At 38.4% G+C, this 27492-nt stretch overlaps 2 protein-coding genes across 4 annotated transcripts in view; both read left to right on the top strand.

Moving 5' to 3' along the window:
• The first annotated feature begins 593 nt into the window (after positions 1-593).
• On the top strand, positions 594-11183 carry ap3s1 (adaptor related protein complex 3 subunit sigma 1). 2 transcript variants are annotated; one of them, XM_029440114.1, is made up of 7 exons: positions 594-961; positions 4309-4400; positions 5097-5208; positions 5357-5428; positions 6191-6298; positions 7756-7797; positions 10335-10468. In XM_029440114.1, exons 1-6 carry the CDS (start codon positions 893-895, stop codon positions 7789-7791), a joined length of 489 nt encoding a protein of 162 aa, XP_029295974.1. In that variant the 5' UTR covers positions 594-892; the 3' UTR covers positions 7792-7797; positions 10335-10468. The 2 variants fall into 2 exon arrangements, with proteins under 2 accessions (XP_029295974.1, XP_029295973.1); XM_029440113.1 differs by lacking the exon at positions 7756-7797 and having other exon boundaries at positions 608-961; positions 10335-11183.
• A 1103-nt stretch (positions 11184-12286) lies between these two features.
• commd10 (COMM domain containing 10) overlaps positions 12287-27492 on the top strand; it is a 50890-nt gene continuing 35684 nt past the window's right edge. The window contains exons 1-5 of one of the 2 annotated variants that reach the window (XM_029438816.1): positions 12287-12595; positions 13809-13902; positions 14549-14659; positions 15418-15573; positions 18475-18585. In XM_029438816.1, the coding sequence (XP_029294676.1) occupies positions 12567-12595; positions 13809-13902; positions 14549-14659; positions 15418-15573; positions 18475-18585 (501 nt within the window). In that variant the 5' untranslated portion in view covers positions 12287-12566. The remainder of the gene's footprint in view (positions 12596-13808; positions 13903-14548; positions 14660-15417; positions 15574-18474; positions 18586-27492) is intronic. The other variant, XM_029438817.1, reaches the window with a different exon arrangement.

Raw genomic sequence — 27492 nt, 5'->3', positions numbered from 1 at the left:
TTAAAGACAGGATACAGACTACGTAAAAGCAAGAAAGGTGATTTATTGTTGCAGAAGTCACTGCAATATCTAATGCATTGTTTATTTAATATTATGTTACTAAAAGTTATTTTCCAAATGACTTCATTTGACTTTATGATACACTTTCATCTAGAAACAATTATATTCCTATCAATCAATCACAATGTAAAAATCTGAGACAAAGAAACCAAAATAAACAACAGCAAGGCTACTATAACCATACATCATGAATAAATAAACAATGACATAAGTATATAAATGGGAAAATAAATCAGCAATTGAGGATTAGGATTATTGTTATTAATTAACAAAATAAATTTACATTATGGGCCTAAGACAGGTTTCTGCTTAAAATTGAATAAATAGCTAAAACAAATAGTGACCCAATCAAAACAGAAAGAAGGAAAAGCGGACGGCAATAAATACATTAATAAACGCACTAAACACACTAAATCTTTGTGAAACCACAAGAAATTGAGACACAGGCCCAGTCACACAAAACATGTCTTGGTATCACGGCACTGCAGGAATGATCTGAGTATCACTCTTAGAAATAGAAATCAAAACAAAGTACTTTTCCCTCTGCGGTTTGCAGCGCCGGACGGCGGAGGTTTGAACCATCGCGGCTGCTGTAGCAGAAGGAGGAGGAGAGCATGACTGGTCCTTTGACGTGGAATATTTCCGTAAAGAGACGATGGAGGTGTAGCAACGTGTAGCTCGAAGCTATCCTGTATTAACCTTAAATCGAGACGGGATTTAACCCTGAATCCCACTCGGATCTGGGTTCACGGCGGGAGTTGACAGACAAGACAACAGTCTTTCACAGACTGACCCCTTTCTGTTCCCCACCTCCCTCCGCTCAGCTACAATCATGATAAAAGCCATTTTAATATTCAACAACCATGGGAAACCAAGGCTTTCTAAATTCTACGAGCATTATGTGAGTAACATGTTATTTGTTGACATATTTATGATTTATAAAGGTTGTGGTAGGCGGAAGTGAATTAACACAATCAAGCTGCGGCTGTTAAGATACTTTATTGAATGTTTTCTTAATGTAAACCAAGGCAGATGTAGCTATATCTTTAAAATGCATCCATGTAATACGTTGCAAACTGTTTGCATGGAAGGTTTGTGTACTTTACAACCGCCCCGTGATGTGTTGTTTCAAACTGACCCTGGTGTAAAACATGTCAGTCTGAATTATGCTGTCCTTTTTAAAATATGAATAATTAAACGTGTGCAAGCCGAAGCGAGGCTATCGCGTTCCTACCGAGCCTGTATGAACTGGATTGTGCCCACTTCTCACGTTAAACACAGGGAATTTAATTCTCTCTGTTTGTGTCACATGACTTTATTAATGCCCTTGTGAGTGTCTCGTGCTCACTGCAGCCTGTCACTGGTTCAATCAGCTGTATTCATTCATTCGTTATTTAACTTGGAGTGACGTTTACCTACCTGCTCTGCTCTGTCAGGAAACTCAACGAAACAGCTCCGTGCAGGTAGCAACTAACCGGTTATGTAACATCCCTTTTGTTGGAAAGCTGTGTTGGCTTGCTCTCATAATTGGATTTATATCTTAAGGTTGGCTGCATGCCACTTCTCTAATATTGGTGTTACAATAACTAAGCGACTTTGCCCAAGCAACTTTAAATTGGCAACTGTTTTGACTATTTGAGTCATTTTTCAAGCAAAAATGCTAAACATTTTCAAGCACCAGCTTCTAAACTTTGAGGATTAGGTTTTGTTTTGTGGTGGAAAGTAATTTAGTACATTTACTCAAGTACTGTACTTCAGTTCAATGTTGAGGTATTTCCATTTTCTGCTACTGCATACTTCTACTTCACTACCTACAGAGGCAAATATTGTTATTTTTACTAATTTATTACTGATTTATGTTACTAGTTACTTTGCATATTCAGATTAATAATACAAAATATAATCAACAAATAGATAATGATGTAATATTACAAGTTACCCAGCAGTATATAGATTGATTAAAACGAGCCCCACCTTTACCAGCGGCAACATTAAAGCATTAACATTAAACCTTTACACATGCTCAGTTATAGTCCAATAATATACATTGTTCTGATCTGGGCCACTCTGCATGAGTATTTCTACACCAAGTATTGCAGCTTTTACTTAAGTACAAGATACGCAGTAAGTATCTTTGTCATCACTGTGTGAGTGAAATAAATATCTTTGAATTTTATTAATGCTGCAACTAACTTATTTTCATTATCAGTTGGTAAATAAAATTGTGGAAATGCCCACCTGTTTCCCTGAGGCTGATATGAGCTCTTCAAACTGCTGGTTTTTCTGACCATCTGTACTGAACACAAAGATCACATGAGCAGCAGTATGAGAAGCTGGAGTCAGCAATTGTTTGATCAATCACTCAAACAACTAATCAATAATTGACAAATTGTTTCAGATATAGAATTTGGACAGCAGGTCGGGTAAAACAAGACATTCAGAGACGTCACCGCTGCCTCTGGGAAACCGTGATTAATATTACATTTTACCTGCGTTGTCGACCCTTGATCTTCTTCTACGCACCTGTCGGTCTACAGCTTTGCATTCATTTTCTCTAATGACATTTTATAGACAAATTATTAATTGAAAAAGTGCCGGCCTAGTCTAAAACACAAAGGAAAACAGCGTTGCTTCATTTAGGAGGTGCCAGTATCTATTTATTAAGATGCACATGGATGTATTTACTTCAGGAGAATGCATTGAAATTGGATTATAAGAAAGCCATGGAGACACCATCTGTTATATTAAAAGCTGAGGTATCAGTTTACCGGCTGGCAGGGTATATTTCACACATACTGTTGGCTGTGAAAACGGTAGCAGACAGTTTATTTAAGTTAAGTCAAGAGCTTGTAGTGTTGTGTATGCTACAGTCGTTCACATAAAGAAATCTAATATATACAGAAAGTGACAATATTAGAGCTGCAAATATTTGTGTTAGCCTGTGTAATCCCAGGCTTTGAGTTTCTGGAGGCACTTTATTTTAACCCGCCTATTTAGTACTCATAAGCAGTACATAAACATTGACTACATTTAAAGTTATAGTTGCTGACAAATACTGTACATGCATTCAAACACTTTCATAAACACTTACAATTCCCTTTAATCTGCTTACAACTACATTACAGTGTGTTTGTAAAGTATTTACAATAAGTATTTTCTTTTTTAATTGGACAGTTTACAGTGTAAATACAGACAGGAAACGGGAGAGAGAGGAGTAGGACATGTAACAAACTGGGGATGTTGCGGTTAAATAAAACGTGTCTTATTACTATTAGGCCACCTGCATAAACTGTCTCTCACAAAGACATCAGGGTAGACGGATGTTACTACTTTTCATGACTTTGCCAAAACTTAGAGGACAGTTGCGAGTTCAGAAAGCCAAATGTGATCCCAAAGTACGGGAGTCCATTAAAACCTTCAACACCAGAAACATTTTACCTAGAAGTTTAAAAGATGCTGCTATTTTACAGTCTTACAGCAGTTTAATGTAAACTGTGAGCACTGTATCCCTGCTAGTCCCATGCTACAAGTCACATGACCGATACAACCTTCCAGCCAGCTTCTTCTCTCCTGGTGCTCACTGAACTGTTAGGCACCTCGAGAGGACATTAGCACCCTTTGGTGAGGCTGACTCGGTGTTAGAGCTGCCCGCAGCATGATTTTAACCACTGTTGACTTTTGATTAAGGATGTTGAGGCTAGATTAAAAACCTCAGACCATATGTTATGCATGTTTTTGCATGCTTTGTCCTGGACCTGGAGTGTGCATTTTCATTTGTGTTAACTAACTCAAATATTCTCAATCCCCAAAACTAATACAGAAACAGATATTTAGAAACCGGGTGAAACTTATCTCTGTTTTTTTTGTGCCATGGGACTTTGGCCCTCTACTAATCGAGTCCACTCTTTAAGCCTTTTAGTGCTTGCAAACATGCCCGAGGATATTTGAGGTTTTAAACAGAATCTCATCCATTAGCAAAGAATAAGATGATCCTGCCTTGGTTCAGCTTGTACAATGACATCATTGTCTGCAGAGCCTTAGGGCACTAATGCATATGTTACATATGACCCGAGAATTGTTAGTATATAAATGTCTTTTTTCACTCAGAACTAATACATTCATTCACACCAACCCAGTCCTCCAGCTAGAAGTAATGAAAGGGCTCACCGGAAGCAATTGCGTGCACAAACAACACATTACCATCTTTTCTTTGTTTAACAATCTCTGTTTTCCTCTTTCCTCGTGCAGAATGAAGACACAGAGCAACAGATCATCAGGGAAACCTTCCACTTGGTCTCGAAAAGAGATGAGAACGTCTGTAATTTCCTAGAAGGTGGAATGTAAGCATGCAGTGTGGGAACAATGGCAGAGGGAAAGCAAGGGACTGTGTCTAAATGGGAGTGGAAGTAAATACTCAAGTAGATCATTTACTCTTTAATTTCACACAATAAAGGAAAGCTCTTAGGGCTTTACGAATGATGACGATCAATAGTAACAGTGGTTGTTCAAAGGTCATCTATCATTCATGATTGAGGAACTAGGTGTCGTTTTACATTGGGGGAACTTAACCGCTCGCACTTACTATTGCACTTTTCTCCCCGTCTGTCGCCTTAAATTGTGTGAAACCACGTGATTATAAAAATATTGTATTATACTGTATGTTAACCATTTGGACAACTACTGAGTGTTATCACGTCAAACTAAAATCACTGTGTTCACATTTCCCTTTGGGTGACTCGCAGGTTACAACATTTTGTCACTAGTCACTGAGGTCTTATCAAAGCCAGTAACAGACTGGATAAACATTAACTTTCATATCTTCTCTTGTTGGTATATCGTATGTCCTATCTTTACATGTTGACTCATGACTAAAAGCTGTTGTTTCTCTCCCGATGTTCCATGTTATGACACAGATCTTATGTAAATGTGATATAGTCAGTAATTGACGTGTTGATCGTTGTGTTTTATGTTTTGCATGTAATGTGTTGACTCAGGACAGGTACTGGTGTAACCTTTCCTTGTCCCGTGTGTTTCAGGTTGATTGGAGGATCAGACTACAAGCTGATTTACAGACACTACGCCACACTGTACTTTGTCTTTTGTGTGGACTCCTCAGAGAGTGAACTAGGAATTTTAGACTTAATCCAGGTAAAAGCCTGGGAAACCATAGTACTGTATATCTGTTAACATATTTGGCAATGTGCTTTCTGTGTCTTTATTAATTTGATTTTGTGTTAAAATCAATGGCAAGTCTGTTTTGTGTTATTTTTTTAAATTAAATTCTTTATATTTTCAGGTATTTGTGGAAACGCTGGACAAATGCTTTGAGAATGTCTGTGAGCTGGACTTAATTTTCCATGTAGACAAGGTAGGAAATACTTTAGAGTTTTTTGCCTCTTTGTGATGTTATATGTTAAATAATACAGCTTTTTTTCTTAATCTAGAGAGTAGAAATTATTTGTAATATTCAGCCTGAGTTGTTATTATTGTCTCATTTTATAGTGTCACACATCTGATGACTGGAGTCTTGTATTGACAGATGAACTGTTGTGACTTTTGTCAGATGTCATAGTTGAGCAATTTGCACAGTCATCATTGGTTTGTCAAGCATCTTAAAAACAAGTTAAATACATTCTGCAATTTAGAGCTGACATGATGAGATAATAATATTAAGCAATAATGGGCAACTATTTTGTTAATTAATTTATCGTTTTAGAAATTCAATTCTTTAGTAAACGTTTTCAATTTGCTGCATTTCTTAGTTTTCTATGATCTTAAGTGAACTGAACAGCTTTGGGCAGCTGCTCGGACAAAATAAGTAATTTGTCACCTGATCTTTTACTATTTCTGAAAGAAAAGTTAATTAAGAAAATAATCTGTGGATTAATCGATAAAGAAAATTATAATTAGTCGCAGCCTAAGTAGATAATGAATGACAATATAGTAAATAATCTTATAAAATGTTTCTTACACATACATTATAATTGATGAATACTTTATCGTGTGTTATTTTAAATCTTGTTTACTGGGTATAAATGCTAAATAAGGGGACTTAAAGCACATGCACATCACTGAAAATGTATATTTGTTTAATGGTATTAAAATATAATTCACATCTTATCTTTCTCAGGTCCACAACATTCTGGCGGAGATGGTGATGGGCGGGATGGTCCTGGAGACCAACATGAACGAAATCATCACACAAGTGGATGCCCAAAACAAAATGGAGAAGTCTGAGGTAAGTCTACGCCTTTCCCGTCCACTGTATGTATGACTTGATCCTCCCTCCAATAATCTCTGCGGTATCGTATACTGTATGCGGGCATGTGTGTATGCTGCACCCTGCATGCTACTCTCCCGTGACCTTGTGGATGCTCTCTACCTACTCTTGAGTGTTTGTGCTCTGTTCTTTGGCCTCTCCTCTCGCTGCTGCACTGCTCTCAACACAGGTCAAGACTCAACACACCCTCTCCTGTATCCCTCAGTATGAAATACAGCATCACAGTCATCACTTTTCTCATTATTACGGAGACTTAACCATACAATTGTCCAGTGCATCTCCAGAATCTGTGACCATTGAATCTCTTAATCACCATCTTCTATTTTAAATGACGTAGATTCGACATTTGTTCATGGAAACAGGCTGGTTGTAGGCTGTGTTTTACACTCTTATTGTTCTAGAGGAGAATGTGAATTTCATTTATTGGAGTAAATGCTTTGTCAATGTTTTGTGACATCTATACACAAGCCAGTGTCCTTGCTTAGATATGTGCTCTATTCAAGGACGTTGCTTTGCTTTCCATACAGCTTCTGCGAGCAGATAAGCATTCACTTACTTATTGGAAAGTTTTAATCAGACAGCCAGAGACAATTTCATGAAATCATTTATGTTTTTGCATAATGTGGATTTTACCCTGTGATAGTCCTAAAAGTTAACGGCACTAATGATTTGGCTTTGTTTTTTTTAATTGCTTACAATGCACTGCAATGACGTCTAAACATTGAGGCAAAGCCCTTTTTTTTACTTTTTCCATGAGAAACGCTGAGACAAAGTTGTACACGGTTGTTGTATTTTGTTGCTTACACAACAAAGTGAAGGCTTACATTGTCAGGGTTTAAACTGACTGACATCAATTGTGTGCTCTAACATTTGAATTTAGGTTGAAGTGTTAATAAAGTACACTTTTTCTAATAATCTGACCTGCATTGTGTGCTTTTAACGACAGGATCTTCTTTTTGATTGATGTTCTGTAAGCAGAGTCTTTTACTGTTCTACCATCATCAGAGCTGCTCTGTCCTTCCCTCTTGGACCTACCCTAGACCGCAGTGTGTGTGTGTGTGTGTGTGTGTGTGTGTTTTTCACACTGATGCTAATTCAAAATGACATTGTCCATTTATAGGGCAGTGTCTGGAGAACAAGGAACAAGCTGTTTTCCTTCCAGACTGGCAAAGACTGATTACGTGGCATTAGGGTTTTTTCATCAAACTTTCTTAATTAATATCTTTTTGTTGCCATAAAAAATAATTGCGGGAAAAGCTTCCAATCATTTCTGGCTTTAAAGATGTGGTCTATGATAGGTCCTATCACTTTTTTCTGTGGAGATAAACTGTAATTACTTTAATCTGCTTTAACATTCCTCATTCCTCTTTTTCCTGACCCTGTCTAGTTCTTTCCATTCTTCTCTCTCTTTACAGACGTTTATCTTTCAGTCTACCAGGCAGGACAGGTAGACACAGGTACTGCTAAATTTACAACCAAGTACTTTAACCCCCCCCTCCCCCGAGTCTCACCAAATGGCCCTCCATGTAATAGCAAACTGACGTCACTAACATACAGTAGGAATCTTTCATGGCAGACCCAAAAATGTTGCCACTGGTGATCGGACTGAGGGTGGACTAAATAATAGAAACCGCTGGCGGTATAATGCAATAGATTACTTTAGAATACTTTCTTTGTAAAGTTGCTGCTGGGACTGTGGCGGTGAGGTAGTTGTTCAACTCTTAAGATCATTTCTGAAGCTGTAGTTTGTAGCGGTGCATTACATCAGGTGTACCTATTATATTGTCCACCTACTGTAGTTTAAATAAATATAAATCCTGAAGGATAGAGAGGCTACAGAACTTTGTATCTATTGTTTTAGTAGTTTATTAAATGGTCTTTAAAGGCCACTTTTTACTTTTACTCTATACTCTCATTCACTTTCTATTAGAGAGTTAGATGAGAGGATGGATGCTGCTTTTATATCTGAATGGTTCATATGTAGCTACAGCTAGCACCTGGTAGGCTTAGTTTAGCATTAAGAATAACAACTGGAGGAAACGGCTAGCTTGGCTCTGTCTAAAGGTGTCTACCAGCCCCTTTTTGGGGGGGATTACATGACTATCAGTTGGCCGGCAACCAGCGGAGACAGGAAGGTACTGGTCCTGGCAAATACATAGTTTGACACAACCTCTGGTAAAATGACAAATTGTTGTTTTCACACTTTGGTTTTGTACATGTTGAACAATGAGATACAACCAGTTAATTAGTGAGCTTTAAATGTGCCAGTAGGTGGATGTTTTAGTTACACTGAACAGTGCAAGGCTGGCTGTTTCCTCCTGTTTCCAGTTTTTGTGCTAAGCTATAATGAACTACCAGCTGTAACTACCTATTTAACATACAGACACGAGAGCGCTGTCAAGTTTTTCATCTAACTCTCGGCTAAAAAAAGAATTAAGCAAATAACCCAAAACGATCACCTATTTCCTTTAAGGCCTCACCGTCTAAACCACACAGGCTTAAACCAACAATAAAAACACTATACTGTAGATTTCTTTTCTCTTTTGCACCAGTATTCCTCAGCCTGACGTACATAGACCAGAGAATTAGCCATTGTTTTGTGTAACCCAGCTGGTGTTACTATTTCTGTACATATTAGTCACCCAGTGTTTGATTAACAACCCACTATTATGGACTTGCACAAGGGTCTCTCGGCTACCGACTGTGAGGAAAAAAAAAATCTAGAGTCTGACTTCTGAATACTGAGCCCATGTGCTGGGTCAGCATTCCTCTTGGTTAACGCCACGGTCATCTTTCCTTCTAACACAAGTCTCCTTGATTCTTGGCAGAGGGAGGAATGCCACATAAGACAAACGGTCCATTGAAATAACCTAGTAAAAATAAGTGAAGTGGATGAATCTACATTCCAGACATACTTTATGTGCAATATCACTAAAGGATTTACGAGGCCACACATTTGAATGTGTTCCTAACACAGGCAGTGAGAACATGCAGTTCTCTGTGGTTTAACCCTTTTTGGTCATTTTTGGGTCTGTCTGCTAAAGATTCAGTTGGGGGATCTCTAACCGCGGTGATTCTCAAATGTCACACTTGAGACGAAAACATCAAATCATTCACTCTCCACGGATGTGTTTTGTTGTTCCAAAACTACCTTGATGCTTCCCTTAAAACAGCTAAATAACTCTTCTACAGTTTCACATTGAGATTCATTGTGTTAGAGTGAAGTACCTCGTTTGTCCCTGAGAATAGATTTCCTTCATTGTAGTCTAGTACTACTAGGCTTACAGCCTCCTCATGTCATCAGTAGTTCACAGAAGTGTAAATGGCACAGATATGTATTCAGATAGTTAGTCATGTGTAGTCTTTCCAGAAGTAACCCACTAAAAGTACAGCATCACCTGTATTATAATGGCTAATATTATGTTGACATGTTTAAAAAAATGTTGACACACACGTTCTATACATGCATATCTATCAAACATCATTTCCGTTTTCATATCCAAATCCATTTTTTCTGCTTTACCCAATTCTCTCCTTGCATTTTTACCTTTATCGGTCCTCAAGAGTCCGGTGGGTTCACTTTCCAAGCGATGCTGCCTATTGTCCATTTGATGAATGTCCAGTACTGCTCAGTACATCAAAATTAGTGAATGGTCTAGTACAGTGTGTCCTCACAGTTGATTCATAATTGGCTCTGGTTGTGATGTAAATCATTATAGAACCAAATAATGCATGTGCATATGAAGCTATGAAGGCATCTGAATGTACATTTGCACATGTTGTCTGTCTTAGTAGCTGTCAGTGTTTTTGCATTTTGTCAGCTGTTTTTTGTCTAGTACTCTGTTAACCTGTGCGTGTGTGTGTGAGCTCTTGTGTGCGTGCGTGTACGTGTGTCCAATGTTCACTGTTCAACGTGTTGTCGTGTACAGCGTGTGCTTTATTTACTGATTTGTATCTCATCAACCCTCCATGTGTGTGTTTTGTGTGTGTATAGGCCGGTATTGCAGGAGCGCCTGCTCGTGCCGTATCAGCTGTAAAGAACATGAACCTCCCGGAAATGCCCAGAAACATCAACATTGGTGACATCAGCATAAAAGTGCCAAATTTACCCTCCTTCAAATAGTGGCAGCAAGATCCTGAACCTGCAGATGTCAGCCAATGTTTACCGTGATGCAATCTGTTTACCAAAACCTCAAAATTCTAACTTTTATCAAAACTATACATCTTGAAGGTACTATGTGATCTGACACTCCTTGTTTTGGTGTTATCTTTTTGTTTTTCCTATTAAAGAAAAAAATGTTTTACGTGTTCTTTTCTTTCTGTTTGAAGGAAAAATTAAGTATTTATTTATTTGTGGTACATTCCTTCTGCCTCGCTGGAGGTTGGCCCTTGACGTTTAGCTGCTACAGTACAGATCTGTGTCAGTTTGTAACTGGAATTATTTCACTGACTCAAGTGTTTACTTTAAAGAGAACGTGTGGCAGGTGGTGACGTTTTGGGACCGTTTTATTGGTTTGGTTATTTCAGACTAGAGAAATCAATGAATGGAGGAAAGAGTATGAAACTATTTCAAAAAACCAAATTGGAACAGGTCTGCTACAGTATTGAAAGTCATACATATACAGCTCGTTTGTAAAATCAGTGCAAAGAATATTATTATATTACAAATATGCTGTGTGACAGAAATATGGATGTATATGCTGAAAGGATTTTCTCTTTTCTTATTTGTATGCAAAATATTTTTAAATGATTTATCATGTCTTATCAAATAATTATCTTAATTTTAATCTGTGCATGACTTTTTCTCTCTTCTTTTTCAACATAATAAACTGTCGAAACCAAACCTTTGTGTTTGCCTTATTTCGTTATTACTTAGTCTTATATTGTCAATATCCCTGGTGATACGCAACTTATAAAATGTAGTTTAACTATACTGCGTGTTGTTGGTAATGACTTTAGGTGAGGAGCATTTAGTGGCACATAACATAAGTCAATTGTAACACGTTTATAAAGTAACTGATGACCATATTAATTGTTAATAAATCATTCACTAATGGTTTATAGATGAGTTATAAGTAACCCAGAAGTTGTTATTATCAATGGCTTCACTGATCTATGAGGCATTCGTACATTATTTATGAACCATAACAAAAAAACTAGTTATGGCATAAGCCCTTTTATATAGGGGGCCTTATTAGAGAGTGTTACCACCATATTGTGGTTCCACCTGGAATTAAATGTACTATATAAATAAAGTTTTGCTTTAGTGGTGGAATGAAATGAAAGTACATTTACTCAAATACTGTACTTAAGTACAATTTTGACATACTGGTACTTAAGTATTTTCATTTTATGCTTCTTTATACTTCTACTACTACATTTCAGAGGGGAATGTTGTACATTATACTCTGCTACATTTATTTGAAAGTTATAGTTACTAGTTAGTTTTTTAAATATACAGTATATATATATATATATTTTACATTTACAGTAGTCCTATAGACAAATGACATGCTTATAATGAAATTATGCTGTACTTATGTACCCAGTAAAATTGGCTCCACATTGACAAACTACAACAATACAATTATTTTACATGTTGTCGTTAGTGATAAAAACAGAATAAAATTATATTTTATTACACTTTGAAAGGAGCCATTAAGTAAAATTCAGGACACTTACCTGTAATGGAGTTTGTTGTTTTAGGCTATGGCATTTCTAATGTTACTTTAGTAATGTATCTGAATACTTCTTCGACGACTGCTAATAGGATTACAATGATTTACTTTTATACATTTTAAAATGAGGGCGGTAAAACAAATATGCTGTTTCTGCTGTTGCGCATTTGTTGCCGGTTCTGTTTGTCCATCGCACATTCCGTAGTGACTCGTAGCAGACACTATTATTGTGCGCATCTTTTACGCAAACTACTCTCCAGCAAATTCTGTTGCGCGTTTACAGTTGCTTTAAGGAAACAATTATTCATCATCGACACTGTTTTCTTATAATAAATCAGTGACATCAAATGTTTATTAATAGTTCTGTATAATATTTTTATTTTGCTCTACTCTGTACTTCACTGCGCATTATCCCGCAGCTTTGACTGGCACGTGAGTGGTCTCGTGACAACAGGAAGAAGGAACGACAACAGTGTGAGGATGCTGCTGCTGCTGCTTTGATACTTTTTAACTCTTTATTTTTCATTTGCAGAAAGCACCAGCCAACAATGACTTCTTTTATAAAGGAAACACAAAGGTGGGCAGCTTTTGTTTATTTTAATTAAGAGAAAATACACATTTTCAGGAGCTGACGTGAAGACACTGAAGCCTAGTCCCTAGATAAGCAGGCACTAATTTAGAGATGACTTATGTTGGTGCTGTCATAATTAAACGGTGTCTATATCAGGTTGTCTTGTTCAAGCTGCCTAACGCCAATTTCTTCTAATACACCCTCTGACATTTACATGAGCAGCGCACCTTTGGTGTCTTTTTTGGTAGCAAGTATTGTGGTGGACAGGAGTAAAGAAGCTATACTTCAGTACTGTTGTCAAACTTAGAGATGCAAGCAGTCCACTTGAGCACTGTCTTCTAGTAAGACCACAGCATTTCAGAGGGAAATGTAAATAAAGTAAAATCACAAAGGGGTATATTTCAAGTTCAACTTCACAAATGACCTTGCAGAACAAGGTTTTATACTTACAAATTGTATTGCTATGATGTATTGTTTTAGGTACAAACTAGGCAAAAGACTAGTATTTGGCAAACAAACCACCTCTAATATAATAAAACCCATGCTACGTGACTCTATTTTTAATTGATGGAAATAATATTGTAAGGACGTAAGTATAGCATCAGAAGTCAAGTGCGTATGCCATTGTACTAGAAAGAAGGATGGAGAGAAAGAAATATAAACATAAATACTAACATACAAAAGTCTCAACAGTAAAACCCCTATTATTATATTTGATGCATAAACTGGTCCTAAAATCCCCCATTCTTCAGAACTGGTAGTTTGAAATACAACAGTGTTTGTAGTGCACTTTACTCTGCACTATCAAGTATGTGTGTGTGTCTGTCTGTCTGTCTGTCTGTCTGTCTGTCTGTCTGTCTGTCTGTCTGTCTGTCTGTCTGTCTGTCTGTCTGTCTGTCTGTCTGTATGTCTGTATGTTTTGTGTGCATGTAAAAGTCTTTATACTCAAAGTTATGTACACACAACCTCATTTTAGGCTGCGATACACTCTTCACGCTTATGCTGATGCTGATGCTGTATGTTGTCACTGATATGTTATATGTTAATAGTTTGTGTGTGCTTGTTGTCAATGTATAGAGGTACATTTGACATTTACTGACAGCCAGCGTGACATACCCGTCCTGTATTCGGGGAGTGAATTCTGATTCTGTTTCTTAACTAAAAGATCTGAGTGCTTTCTACAACGCTGTCATCAACACTTGCAACTCTTCTTTCCAAGCAGCATAAAAGAAGCGGTGACTTTCATCAACGCGATTGATGTGAACAAGTTCTCCAGGCTGATCTCCCGCATCATACAAAAGCTTCATCTGAAGGTACAGAGACCACACAGTGTTATCCGTGCTAAAGACAAGAGGCTTTTGAGGCTTTTGCTGCAAAGCTGTAGTGCCAGAGAGAGCAGTGCATGCATAATGACTTACTGGAGTATCAGTCACACTCAGCTCTAATGAATGCAAACACATGCCTGGCCTCGTTGATCAAGCTGGTTTTTCACAAGACTGTTAAATTGTCAGTCATTCATTGCAAGAACAATGTGTCTGTTTAGTTCTATATTTTGATTTGCTAAGAGAAAGTCATGAACTGTAATAGACATTTTGACATGTCTTAGCATGTAAAGCACAGGTGCATACAATAAGTTGATACTGACTGTTTTACATGATTGCTCACTGACATGCTTTTGTTCCACTTAATTAGGATAGAGCCATTTTTTTTGTTAGCTGTGCTTTTTCTTCTCTGACAAGCCAAAATGTCTGCTGTGCAAAAGCTCTATTCACATCGGTTAACACCATTGTTGTTTTACAAAATGTCAAATGAAATTGAATTTGAATGGTTGCATAAATGCTGGGCTCTGACACCCACATTATAAACGTTATTGATTCTCAATCAATTCTCAATTTCATTTATTTGTCAGTTCTTGACAAGAGTTTTCATATCGACACAGTAAATCTGTTTTCTACACAGGGAGAACGTACATTCAGTGAAGAGGAAGAAGACAAACTTCAGGCTGCGCTCTCATTGGATAAACAGGCTCTCAATCTAGTCCTGGAAACGGCTGCCTTCATACTAGAGCAGGTGAGGGGCGGTCGTCTGATGCATTACTGTCAGGGTTTTACCTGGTTTCTGTTTATGATACGATTCTGAAACGCTTTAATGTTGCTAGGTTGGAGTTTTTTGTATGATAACTATTTGTTCTTTAAGAATATTCTATATTTTTAAGGGTTCAATATTATATATTAGATGTGATGGAGGAGGCAAGTAAAAAAATGTTCTGTATGAATATTTAAATATGTTGATTCAGTGTAGACAGAAATATCTGTACACTTTATATTTACCTCCTGGGATTGTTTACATTACACAGACGCATTTTACTGTGAAAATAATCTGAAAAAAATAAATCAAAAGTAGTGAATGACAATGCAAAGGGACTATTGTTATGATGCAGGCGCCTCAGAGAGACCATTTCTGTGTGCATGGCTTTGCCCGCCGTGCTCATGAAAAGAGAGAAATGACCACATTTGGTCAAATCTCTGGTTAAATTTGTAATATTTGCTTATATGCATATTTTAAATAACCCAATATATGGCGACATGATAAGAGCTTTACTCTAAAGAAAGAAAGTAAGAAAGAAGTGGACTCACAACGTGATCCACTTCTTTCTTACTTTCTCCAGCTGGGGTCACTGTTGTATCGTGAATTGTTGTATCACAGTGATGTTGAGTGTTAGGGGTAAATAGGAATATGAGAGGGCTCCGTTGCACCTGCAAAACATGGTTAATTGTAGAATTTATTATAATGTCACTTCTCTAACCCGTATCTCTTCTCCTCTGCAGGCAGTGTATCATAATGTGAAGCCGACGTCTCTGCAGCAACAGCTGGAGGCGGTTCATCTAAACCCAGACAAGGCTGAGGTGATCTCTCAAACCTGGGCCACGGCTGGACCTGAGGTGGTGGAGAAACTAAAGCACAGCACCTTTGCTCCAAAGAAGGTAATAATAATAATAAGCTTTATTTGTATAGCACCTTTCATACAAGAATTGCAGCCCAAAGTGCTTCACAGCAAAAACATATCAATTAGTACAAGATTAGACAGGTAAGGCCAATGAACAGTTTATTTTTTCAGCTCTAACTCTGAACTTACACCTACTACAGCACCATTTGAACCTAAACCTGACCATGTTTCTAAACCCAAGTGTAAGATGAATCCTCTCCCAGACACTGTGTAATTATAGCCTGAGCACTGTTTAGTGAGACATTATAGTCTCTTGATACTAAATTGAAAATCTAAATCCGACTATCCATATTAAGACTGACCTGCTTTTGTTTCCATCTGTTTGGATTACAAAGAGTTCTTTCACAGCTCACACAAGTTGTCACATAAATAAATAAAAACGTGTCGTTCTCTATACGTTGATTAATCACTGACACTTCAAACAGAATTCCTTACAAAGTCAAGGGAATAAAGATCTAACAGAGAGTAAATAAGCAGCATGTACGTATCAGTCACATTGTGCTGGAGTTGTTGCTGCTGTCATCTCACCTGCCCGAGTCTCGCAAGTTGTCTTTCTCTCGCGTCTCCTCATGATTTTGTTGCTGCCAGCAGAAAGCCCTGGCAGCCATCGATCCTCGAGACCTCTGCTGCTGCTTTGACTTTATAACTTACATGTTTTTCCTCATCTGCTTTTTCAACTGAATAGAAAGCAGAGTTTTGTGTTTGGTCATTTTTTGGTCATGTTCGGCTCTTTAAGAGGATTTATACCTTTGCCATTCAAGAAAACCAATAAACCTTTTGTTCCTTCCTCATATTAGCTGAATATGATATGTCATAAAATGAAACACTGAGCAGACTAGAGGTTAACTATGGAGACAAATGAGTCTCAGTACTAGTGACAAATGTGTGTTTCATGATCCACAAATAAAAACAAGATTTACAAATGTGTATTATGATTTGTGGGTAATGTATCTGTGTTCTATAATTCATTTTCCAATCCACAAACAAATACTAATCAGTTAGAACAAATGTCAGTATTCTACTTGTATATTTCCAACTTCAAGTTCATTAATCTAATAACATTTGCTTTTGAAACTAAATGTCCGAAAATCATTTTTGTATTTATGTGGTGCACGGACCAGCTGACATGTATGGATTCGGTTACATTTGTGTGTGCAGTTTTAAGTCTCTCGGGTGGAATACGTGAACGTCCAGTTTTTATGCTATTGGGACTAATTTCTCTCCATAACGATCCTTGTTGAGGTGCGCTGCTCATTTCCATTTCCTTACTTGTCTTGACTTGACAAGACTGCCAGTTGTCTGATTGATTTTCCCAGTTGCTGTTTTAATCAATGCTGCTGTTTACAGAGATTTATCTTTGTCTGCGGTGAACAGTGATGACATCTTTGATTACATGCTCTTCCTTTTGCAATGAGTGAACTTCCACTTGGATTTGTGCCAGAAAAAAAGCAGCTACCAAACAATATTAACATGATGGAAATGCAGAAATAGATTAGACTGGACTGCACTGTACTATTTGTTTTTATGATTAGTTATTTATTTAGCTTTTTCTGTATTGCATAATATTACAATAAGAGTAAAACACAGCCTATGGATTTATCTCAATGAATATATTTGGATCAATTTCTTAAAATTTATGAATTTGTGTATACCGAATATAAAAAAAGCAACACATCATAGAGTTGTGATGTTTATTCATGCTAATGTGGAGGCTGTTCCAGTCGTGAATAATGTGGCCCGGCCCTTCCCCACCACACACCTGTCCTCTGACGCCGTGGAAGCATCCAGACCCAATAAGTCACACATGGTTTATTATTATGGCCTTTCTCTGCATCATAAAACACTTAACTGCTCTGCCTTGACTCAGTGCTGCTCATCTATCACACTGCTACAGACTGAGACTGAGAGTAATAGTCTGACGAAATGTAGCTTGAAAAACAAGGTAACTTAAACTTTGAGGAGATTAAGCAAAGTTCAACAGTGGTACATTATAATTACAATATTAATAAGTGTGATAATACAGTGACTGCTTGTGGATAGTTTTAGCTTATAGGTCATCTGGTCAGTACATGGTCAGCAAACAAGCCCTTAATAATGTGTGCACACTCCAAACTGGGTTTGCGGTCTCTTCTTCATAAAATAAGAACACAAAAGTGAGAAAGTATAAAATAGGTCAGAAAATCTAGAACAAATCAGAGCCGCAACAATTAGTTCATTAATCAATTAGTCCTTTGAAAGAAAAGGAATCTGCAACTATTACAATAACGGATAATTGTTTCAAATTTCCAAGCAAACATTTCATTCCAGGTTGTCAAATGTGAGGATTTGCTTCTTCTCTTGGTCTTAGATTATAGTAAATATCACCGTGTACTCAAGGATATTGTGATGTTTTATAGACCAAACGATTAATTGCGAAAATAAGATGAATCGATAATGGAAATAGTCGTTTGGATGCAGGCAGCCCGAGAACAAATACAACATAATGTCTCTAACTTACGGAGGAAAGGTCAAAAAGTATTCTTTATTAGCATTGTTTTCTTTTTGTATTTTTTCATTTATTATAATGAAGTTAATTAACACTCAGCAAAATATGCTTTGTAATCATAAAACAATAAGAATAACCAAGTAACGTTGAAAAATCTAGGTCAAATAGTGAGAACATAATGAGAGAAAAGGACTAATAAAATATAAATACACACAAATATACATATTTCATTAGAAACTCTGCTTCCACTGTTATTGTGAGGGGAAAGTGCAGACCTTAAAGTTTTTCATAGAGTCTTTAAATGTTTCTAGGGCATTTATTAAATTCAAGTGCAGCGCTTTATTACAACTACGTCAGTATTAAAGAAAGACTGTCTCCATCTGTGTGTTGCAGCTGGAGTATGTCGGCTGGCAGTTGAACCTGCAGATGGCCCAGTCCAGCCAAGCCAGACTGAAATCTCCCAGTGCTGTCCTCCAACTGGGACTCCGCAATGAAGACTCTGAGGTGTGAACACACACACACACACACACACAGACAGACACACACACACACAGTGTACACGGCTGTCATTATTTGTATTACTCTGCTTCTCATACCATTCACACTAACTACTTCAAAAACCCCTTATTATCCACTGTAATCAGATCTGTTCTGTGTTCATGCCAAACGAGAAGCATCTCCAATCTGTCCCTCTTTCTTTACTAATAGATGGAAATCCCACTGGTGTCTGTCTTGACCCAGAGGCAGATGTACATCTGGCTCCAGAGTAACTGTAGTGTAAAGAGCAGAGATCAGGGAGCTTGTTATCGGAAACCTCCAGGGGGTCTTTGTTCTCTTGGGAGACTGTCTCTGTATCTAGAACTGGACAGTATGTACATTTATTGGAGGGTTGTTTTGTAACTAGCATTGAACTGTATCCATTTACGCACACAGTATTGAAGCTTGTTTACAGTATGTTTTAAATTGAGTCTCGATGTCTGCCTCACTGATGTCATTAGTGATGATTGTAACACTCAATCTTTGCACATTAATGTACATTTCAAACAAAATATTACATAAAGGATTTTGGTGCAGCATCCTACTGAAGCCTTGCCCTAAATATGTGTGTGTACAAAAGGAAAACATTAACTAACGTGACATAAATATGGTCTTGACTTTAGATTTTCCGCTGTAGCATCGCCTTGTTCCCATTCATTTGTATTCAGTAGAGCGTGCGTTTGGATCCCAATTAGCTAATGCTATGTAGTTACTCTAATAGCTAAGACCTCATGAGCCTCCCTCATTTCTGTGTTTTCCACTGGGAGAAAGATTGCTCTGTTACTGTAGCAAAAGGAGTGAGAACTCAATGGGCTGTTTCTTTTTCACATAAAATTATTTTCAGCCTTTGAAGTATGCGATTTGATTGAAATCTTTTATCGAGACTTAACGCTTAGATTCTTCGAGCAACCTCAAATATGCCCACATATAGATAGAGATAAGATTAATGGAGTGCTTTTGTTGCTTTGACAAAAATGTGAAATATATTCTGCAGATTTTAAATGTTACACAAGAAAATTGCTTGTTGGCATGGACACTGGAAATGTATATATGATATGACTGGTTTATTTTAAAGCAGTTTTGGCCTCAAAATGGTGGGACTGATTATCCAACGAGCCTGGTTGTTCCAGCTGACTAGTCAAGTGTCTTTTTTTTGCACGCTGCTTTGAATTCAGTCTCTGGAGAACGCCGGCTCAGCCTAAACGTGGAATTAGGAATGACATATTCAAATTGCTGCTGTCTTAAATGTGGGCCTATAGGCGTAAGCTAGAAGATGTATATGGTCTTCTTTATCTTTGTGAATGCAACAGCAGTTGGAATCTTTTTGTTTTGGACTATTTTCTGCTGTGTTTTCCCTAGGCTAGCAGAAGAGGCATTAATTTATTTAAATCCATTTACACAATTCCCCTTGTGGGAGGAGATAGCTCGGGGGCTAAAACAAGGCTGGTTAAAAGTGTAGAGGGATCAACTTGACTGAACATTACTGAGCTGCACATCCTCTGGTGAACTGCAGGGGGCACTGTTGTCTCACAGGTTGGAAAGCATCCCTCAGGGGCAGTGAAGTATCTGAGAGATGGATAGGATACCTCATTTAACTTTGTATTAAGGCAGTGTGAGTGTGCATAGTTTTTTTTTTAATTCAAATTTCCATCGGTGTTTTCAGATTAGAGTTTCCTGACAGTAAGTTTGTTTTCTTCCAAACTCTGAGAGTTGCTCAACGCAACTTCTGGAAAGTCAAAACACTGTGATGACTGAGAAGTAAATTAGATACGAATAGAAGTGAAATTCAGCTGCAAGTGTCATACTAATTACAAGGCCGATTTATCACATCCTCACTGCTAACTGTCTAAAAGAGAGGGGAAGGCAAAACTGCAAATAGGAAAATTAGAGGATTTGAAGTGACAGGGGTCAGGGGAGGGGAGGAGGGGAGATAGAAGGGAGAGGGAGAGGAGGTGAAAACAAATACAAAAGCACATAGGGAGTAAAATAATGAAGATGAAGAGGATGAAGGAAAGAAAATGAACGAGAAGGCGAAGATGGCGTCTGTATATTATTGATTGCTTGGAAGCCAAATGGAGAGTCAGAGACTCTCCCATCTGACCAGCCTCCTGCTTCATTAACACTCTCCCTGAGGAGGAGGAGGAGGAGGGGAGAGGCGGAGGGCTGCCAGGGAGCTTCACATCTCCTTCCCCAAACAATATGTGACATACAGTATATCTACAGTACAGTGGAGGAGATGTTAGCAGACATATTTCAACAAATGAGGGGACTGCTTTTGAGGATATTTATATTTTGTTCTGTTTTCACAGGAAATATTTATTTTCATGGGGCTTTCTTTCATAACATTTCCCCCTCTGCCTCCAAAACAACATTTATTGAAAGAATATATCACTGTTTCTGCTTCCATGCAGTCAGTGTGGCACCCCACCCAGGGGAGCTACTATTTCCCGAAACTGAATTTGTATCGGCTTCAGTGGAAAGTTGCTGTACTGAGGAAGCATTGCAGTACCTCGCACAGGTAATTGTACTCGCAAACACCCCTTAATGTTCCACGATTGAGATCTCTAGTTTATCCTCATAAGGATGGGTGGGAATGGCATCATTCATTGTAAATATGACTTGAGACCTGTTGCATAGCTTGTTTGTTATCCCAAAGGAGAAGCAGCTGAGACAAACAAAAAAGACTTAAGTGATCTGCTGTCAAAAAGGAAAGATGGTAAGAAAAGAAACAGAATCTGAGCGATGGATGCAAGGAAGGAGAGGAGGATGCAGGGGAAGGTGATAGGAAGGACACAGAAAAGAAGAAAGAGGATGAGGAAAACGGGGGGGACAACCACAGAGAGAGATGACAGTGGGAGAAGATGAAGCACAAATCTTTGCTTTTATCTGTTTTGAGAGGGGTTTTGCTAAGCATGCTATCAGACGATAGATTTAGTTTTTTTTCAACTGCACAGACCTTGAAATAGAAGTACACAATCTACCCATTTTAATTCTGAGGTGTGTTGTCTGCAGAGATTTGGTCTTCGTGGGATAAAACTGTGCGAGAAGAGAAGATAGTAAAAAAAAACACCAATAGATAGCTTTCTGCTGCTACCTGGTATGTGTGAACCTTCTTCTTTTGGCTGCTGGAGTGTGTAGTACATAAACGTCTCTTTAACACACACAATTTTAAGTTGTTAGGTAGTTAATCCCATACTTTATATCTGCGCAGTTTACGCGCTCTTGCTGAGGTAAAAGAGAACTCAGAATATGACGCTCAAGAACTACGCAAGAGATAAAAACTGAGACAGAATTATTGGTTTTGAAGGTTTAGCGTAAAATGGGCAAGAAACACGCACACTAAGATTTTGGGATGTATATAGTGAACATGCATTTAGTGGCATTAAGACAATCATTGCCTTTTTGTGATCAGCTTTTTATTGAAGATTCTACATATGCAACATATCGAAAACAAATAGGCCAGAGAACAATAGTAGCTAGAAATAAGACAAAGATAATAAGAGGGACATTATGAATAAAACATTAAATATATGATCGAGGTAAGCGTAAGGGCCATAAGTCATATAAAAAAATATTTTCCCACAGAATCGGCTGCTAAGTGTCGATAATAAATTAAGTTGCACCCTTGATTTGTGCAGGAGAAAGCTCTAGTTACAGTGTATGACAGGCAGAGAAGAGCAGATTCAGCGTTTGATGGAGAGAGAATGAGAAGGCTTTTAATGAGAGGATATCATATTCTTTTCCTCACTTAAAGCAGCTAGCACAGTCGCTCTTTGTTGTTTTAAAATGCTGCTGGGCATTGACGAATCATTTTAGGAGAAGACAGATATGTTGATGGGCACCATCAAGGACTACAGTTTAAAGTCCAGAAATATGCAACAGGAAGGCATATCTGGTTAAAAAAAGAAGTTGGATTGTATAGAAGTCTACGAGAAAATGACCCTACTTCTAACTTGATATATTATACATATATATATATATATATATATATATATATATTATATCAGGATAGAGGCGTAGCGATGCGTATCCCTCCCCATCTCCACCCTCTCGTCCAAATACAGCCACTTCTGGCTCCAAACAACCAAGATGGCGACGGCCAAAATGCCAAACTCAAGGCTTCAAAATGATAGTCGACAAAACAAAAGGGTGACATGACGTCCAGTTCATAGATACAGTCAATAAAGGAGTCATATAGCTCTGTGGTTCTCAACCTTTTTGACTTGTAAACGAGATGACTTATTCACAAACATGCAAGTTTACACTCTGAATGTCACTTTGATGGGTCTCAGAGTTGCAATCCCTTGCCAGTGATGGTGTCTCTCTCTCTTTCTGTGTTGCTATCCCCTGGCATTAGAATGAAACACTGCTCTGCCGACCACCGTAGGGTGACATTTATAATACAGAACATCCATTAAGTTTCAAAGCAGCAACCGCAGATTTCAATATTTATTGTGGACACGCTAAGCTGCAACGACACGGGGTACGAGCTAGTGAGCTGGTGAGCTAATGTAGCCAGCATGTGGAACATGGCTCCATCTTCAAAGGATATGTTTAACTGATAGCTTCAGACAGACTTGATGAGAATTGATAAAGCAAATGTCTTTTCAGTTTCAAACCACAAAAGGAAAAAATTAACTAAATGCAGCTTCAAGACAAAATCCCCAACCAACGTTTCTTGTGTTTGTCCTATGGCTCTCGAATATTCAATCAAAATTTGTGAGCAAGGACAGCTTTCTCCCAGAGCGGGAGTCCTCAATTTACTTGATAGGACACTACAGTTGATAATGAACTTGAGAATGACTTTGTAGACTTTTGTGGCATTTTGATTAAAATAATAACACCCAAGTACTTGTTTCATTCCCAGTCCCGTTTCTTCCTTCTCAAATGTAAGGATTCTCAAAGGTAAACAAAGGTTTTTCGTCTGTTTTGTATCTTTTCAAACTGAATAGGTTTTAGACTGTTAGCCAGACAAAACACGGCATTCAAATACTTTATTTTAGGCATTTCTCACAATTTCTCTTTTGTGGACTAATCAATTAGATAATGGTAAAAATATTGTCAAGGAGTTAATTGCGGCCTTAATCCAACCCTTGACACAAAGGTCAGAGGTTAAAGGTCAGGGTCAGTACCTTTTAAGCTGTTAGCCCTGGACTTCTGGTCAATGTCTGGTCTCCCTTTTGCGCTGTGTCTACTTTTTCAATACAAATCAAATTAAAAAAATAAACTTTCCTGCATTTAAATTGCAGCCAAATCAATATATTGAAACTGTAGTTATTCCATTTCCTGTAGTTCCTGAAACAAGAAAGTATGTTTCTTCCCCTCATCGTTCCTGATGTATATGATGCCAAAGCAATTCAGTATGCTTTCAGCAAAATGTGGAAATAAATGTGGGATAAATAATAGTTCCAGCTGTATCTTGTTTCCGATTTTTCATAGGATGAGTGTCTGTAAGCATCATAGAAGCCCTGCTGTTAATTGGGCTCATTCATACACAAGTGCTTCTGAATTGTCAGAAAGATCATATTTCTGCCAGATCACAGTCTGTCGGCTTCTTGACTCTTTCTGTTGCGTTATTCTACTTCAACACATGCGCTGCTTCTTTTTACATCATCTTCCTTTTTTTATTGATCCCAAAAATAAATGTCACAATTATTCCTCGCTTTTCTTTTATTTGTGACTCTTATTCATCAGTGACTTTTCCATTTGTTGTTTGAAATCTTTGTGTCAAGTTGTCCCCATCTAGCTCCAAATTATAAGCCAACATATTCTAGTTTGTGGGAACCTGCTTGTTTTTGTTATCAAAGCATCAGACATGAAAGACTTTTCTTCTTGTGATTCTAATTTATTTTCTCTGTTCTGGCTTACACCACCAGTGCTGTAATCACGGAGGAACGGAAGGTCTTTGTTTGAAAGCCAACACACACTTTCATGAAAACACACAGGCATGAACACAATGCGCACACAAATTGAGCCCTCCCAGTGAAGGCTGTGACTTTGTTTATTAACACTGTGTGATGAGGAATGCAATTAAACATCCCATTTTGACTTCTGCGAGGAGGTGCTGTGATCAGAGGGTCCCTGAACATCTCTCCCTGCTTCACGTGTCTCCTTCCAACCCGCATCAGGAGCAGCAGGCCAAACTTTGAACACAACTCAAAGCTCCTCTGAAGAGTTACGTAAAGCCCTGCTCCTGCCTCCCACATGCTCTTGTCATGTAAACCCAACAAACAACACACCCCGAGTTGATCCAACCTTTTCATTGATCATTTGAGGGATTACATGGCCCGATCAATATATTGGAGAGCTCCGCTGTAAACGCTACCACGTTCAAATCCTTCGCACCAAGCCACCCACCAGCCAGGAGGGACAAAGGCAGCTTTGTTTCAATCTCTACTTGCCTTGCTCTACATGTCCCAAGATGCTTTGTTGCTTTGTGTGCACATCTTTTTAAAGGGTCTCCCTTTCTCTCTCCATCTCCATCTCTCTCTGTCTCTTTCTCCATCTCTCCCTCACCCTCCCTCTTTCTCACTGGTGATTTGTTTTTCTCCTGTGGGATTTGGGATCCCATTCATTGAGAGCGCATTGTTCGGCTCTTATCCATTCCAGAGGATGGGCCCCGAGAGGCAGAATGGGTGACTGTGGGTGCTCTCGTCTCTCCCTCTCTCTCCCCCCTACTCCTCGCCACCCCACTCCCTGCTCCTTGCCATACAGTGATGTCATGGCTTTTATTTTCTCTGGGGGTACTCATTGATTCTCTCTCCCTATTACACACTCTCTATATCTCCCTCTTCCACCCCCCTACGTCCCCCTAACCTCCACTCCTGTTTTCCTCAGCCAGTCCCTTTCCCAGATTCTGTTGCCTCTCAAAAGGCGCCTGGGGGATTTGGGGATGTTTGGATGTTGTTTAGCACACCCACGCTACATGCTTGAGACCCAGATAGAGAAGCATCAACCCCGCAAATCCAACGGCAACTCTCATTTAAATCTCATTGATTTAACATGCCTCTTTTATTCTCACATCTCCCACTCCTGTGATCAGCTTTTATTTCTCTCTTGTTATTCAGCCTGCTTTGTTTCATACCCATTTTTCGAAGTAATCATCAATCCCCTGATAATGTGGTGCCATTTTGACATAGCTGATAGCGATGGTAAACGAGTGCTTAAAACTGAGATTTGCAGATGTGCATGTGTGTTTTTTCTTTTCTACAGTATTTCGTTGGAGTTTATTTTAGAGAGGCTGCTCTGCCTCTTGGCTGAACTATGCTGGGGTGAGAAATCTATTTCCGTTTAAACAAGACGCACTGATTGCAGAAGCACAGAGCCAAATCACATCCATTCATTTCAGTAAAAGTTGGCTGATGGGCATACATGAGGTAAAAAGGCAGTTTATTTTATTTTATTTGAATGCCAAATATTTGTAATGATGCAGATGCAATATCACATCATGAGCATGTCTGGATATTTATTCAGGTAGTCGTGATTATTGTAGCATTCTTTTGTTTCCTGAATTGTGCTGCATTTCATGTTGACAACAGTTGTCCTTGTCTGCTTGCATTGCGCTGTGACAGGATATAATGGCAATGAAAGGATATGAGCTTTAGGCTTCTTCCCTTCCTTGAAATAATGATTATAATGAGTGGGTTGGAGCCTGGCACTGTTGTCATCCGACATGCAATGATAGGGCACAGAGCGCTTCCTCCGCCTGTATCAACAAATTGTCACCAGTGTCTTATTGAACAACCAACCTCTTTGATGCTACACTGGAGTTTGACTGTTTTGTTGAAAGGTAATGTATTGCTTCAGAAAAGGGTCTCTAGGATCAGTGTACCTGCCACATGGGTAAGGGGCTGGGTATAGCTTGACATTTCTTGATTTTGTTTTTGGTACTGATACATTTTTGATTTGTTACATTGTGACTTTCAATACATGACAGCAGCTTCAGTCCTCCTCAGGGTCTAAACAGGATGCATTCAGGCACAGTACTGAGAGTAGGTCACCTGATTTTTGGCAGCACTCGGTGCACAATACACAATCACTGTAGTTATGCACATAAAAGTGAAGAGAAAAATACAATTTGAAGCGTAAAAATACAATTCAGGTTACAGTTGTGTTCGTAAAGCGCCAAACGTTGTTATTAGCAGTATTGATTAAAAATAGAAGCGACTATAATCCTCACAAAAGAATCTACTCTACACAAGAGGTTTCAAACATGATTTTCTACAAAACCTTTATTTTCAAATCTACACAATGAATCAAATTTAAGACAAACAGCTTTACAAGAACTTACAGACAAAAACATACAAAAAAGTAGTAATTGTTTTTATTTAGCGACAATAGCGAGTGCAATTCACCTATATGCACAGCAGACGTAAATGAATGATGAATAATCAAAAACTCGAGAGTTGATGCTTTGCTTACACAGCCAAACATCAAGCACAACACAAGATATACCAAGCCAGCTAATAATATTAACCTGACTCCTTTGCTCACACGACCAGCTACGGTTCTGGCAACATACTAGCGCTACTCCCCGCCAGCATAACCCCCCCCCCCCCCCCCCCCCCACACACACACACACCCCCTCCCTCCCAACAGGCCATAGCTCATCTGAGCTATAACAACGTAAACACCAACACTCTCCTGGTGTTTCAAGCTCCCAGTCCTGGCAGCACGGCTAAGTGAGCTAACAGCTAACTAGCTGATGGCAGCTACAGTTAGCGGTTAGCGTTACAAGTAAAGCTTTCTGTCTATCAGGAAACTTCGTCGTGATCTTGAAGCTCTGATTTTAAGGTCAAATTGTTAAATAATGTTGCTTTAAAGTAAATGACAATACAAATCTGACCGGACAACTTCATCTTAGTTTTCCAACCA

Source organism: Cottoperca gobio, chromosome 9, assembly GCF_900634415.1.
Source record: "Cottoperca gobio chromosome 9, fCotGob3.1, whole genome shotgun sequence".
Lineage (NCBI taxonomy): Eukaryota > Metazoa > Chordata > Actinopteri > Perciformes > Bovichtidae > Cottoperca > Cottoperca gobio.
Note: the sequence above shows the minus strand (reverse complement) of the source record. Positions and strands in the feature narration are given on the sequence as shown.

Bases quoted from the DNA above. Each gene is read 5' to 3' on its own strand.
- ap3s1 (XM_029440113.1), top strand. From the start codon at position 893: ATGATAAAAGCCATTTTAATATTCAACAACCATGGGAAACCAAGGCTT. The intron at 962-4,308 runs GTGAGTAACATG...TTCCTCGTGCAG, and splicing joins CTAAATTCTACGAGCATTAT to AATGAAGACACAGAGCAACA. The intron at 4,401-5,096 runs GTAAGCATGCAG...CGTGTGTTTCAG, and splicing joins AATTTCCTAGAAGGTGGAAT to GTTGATTGGAGGATCAGACT.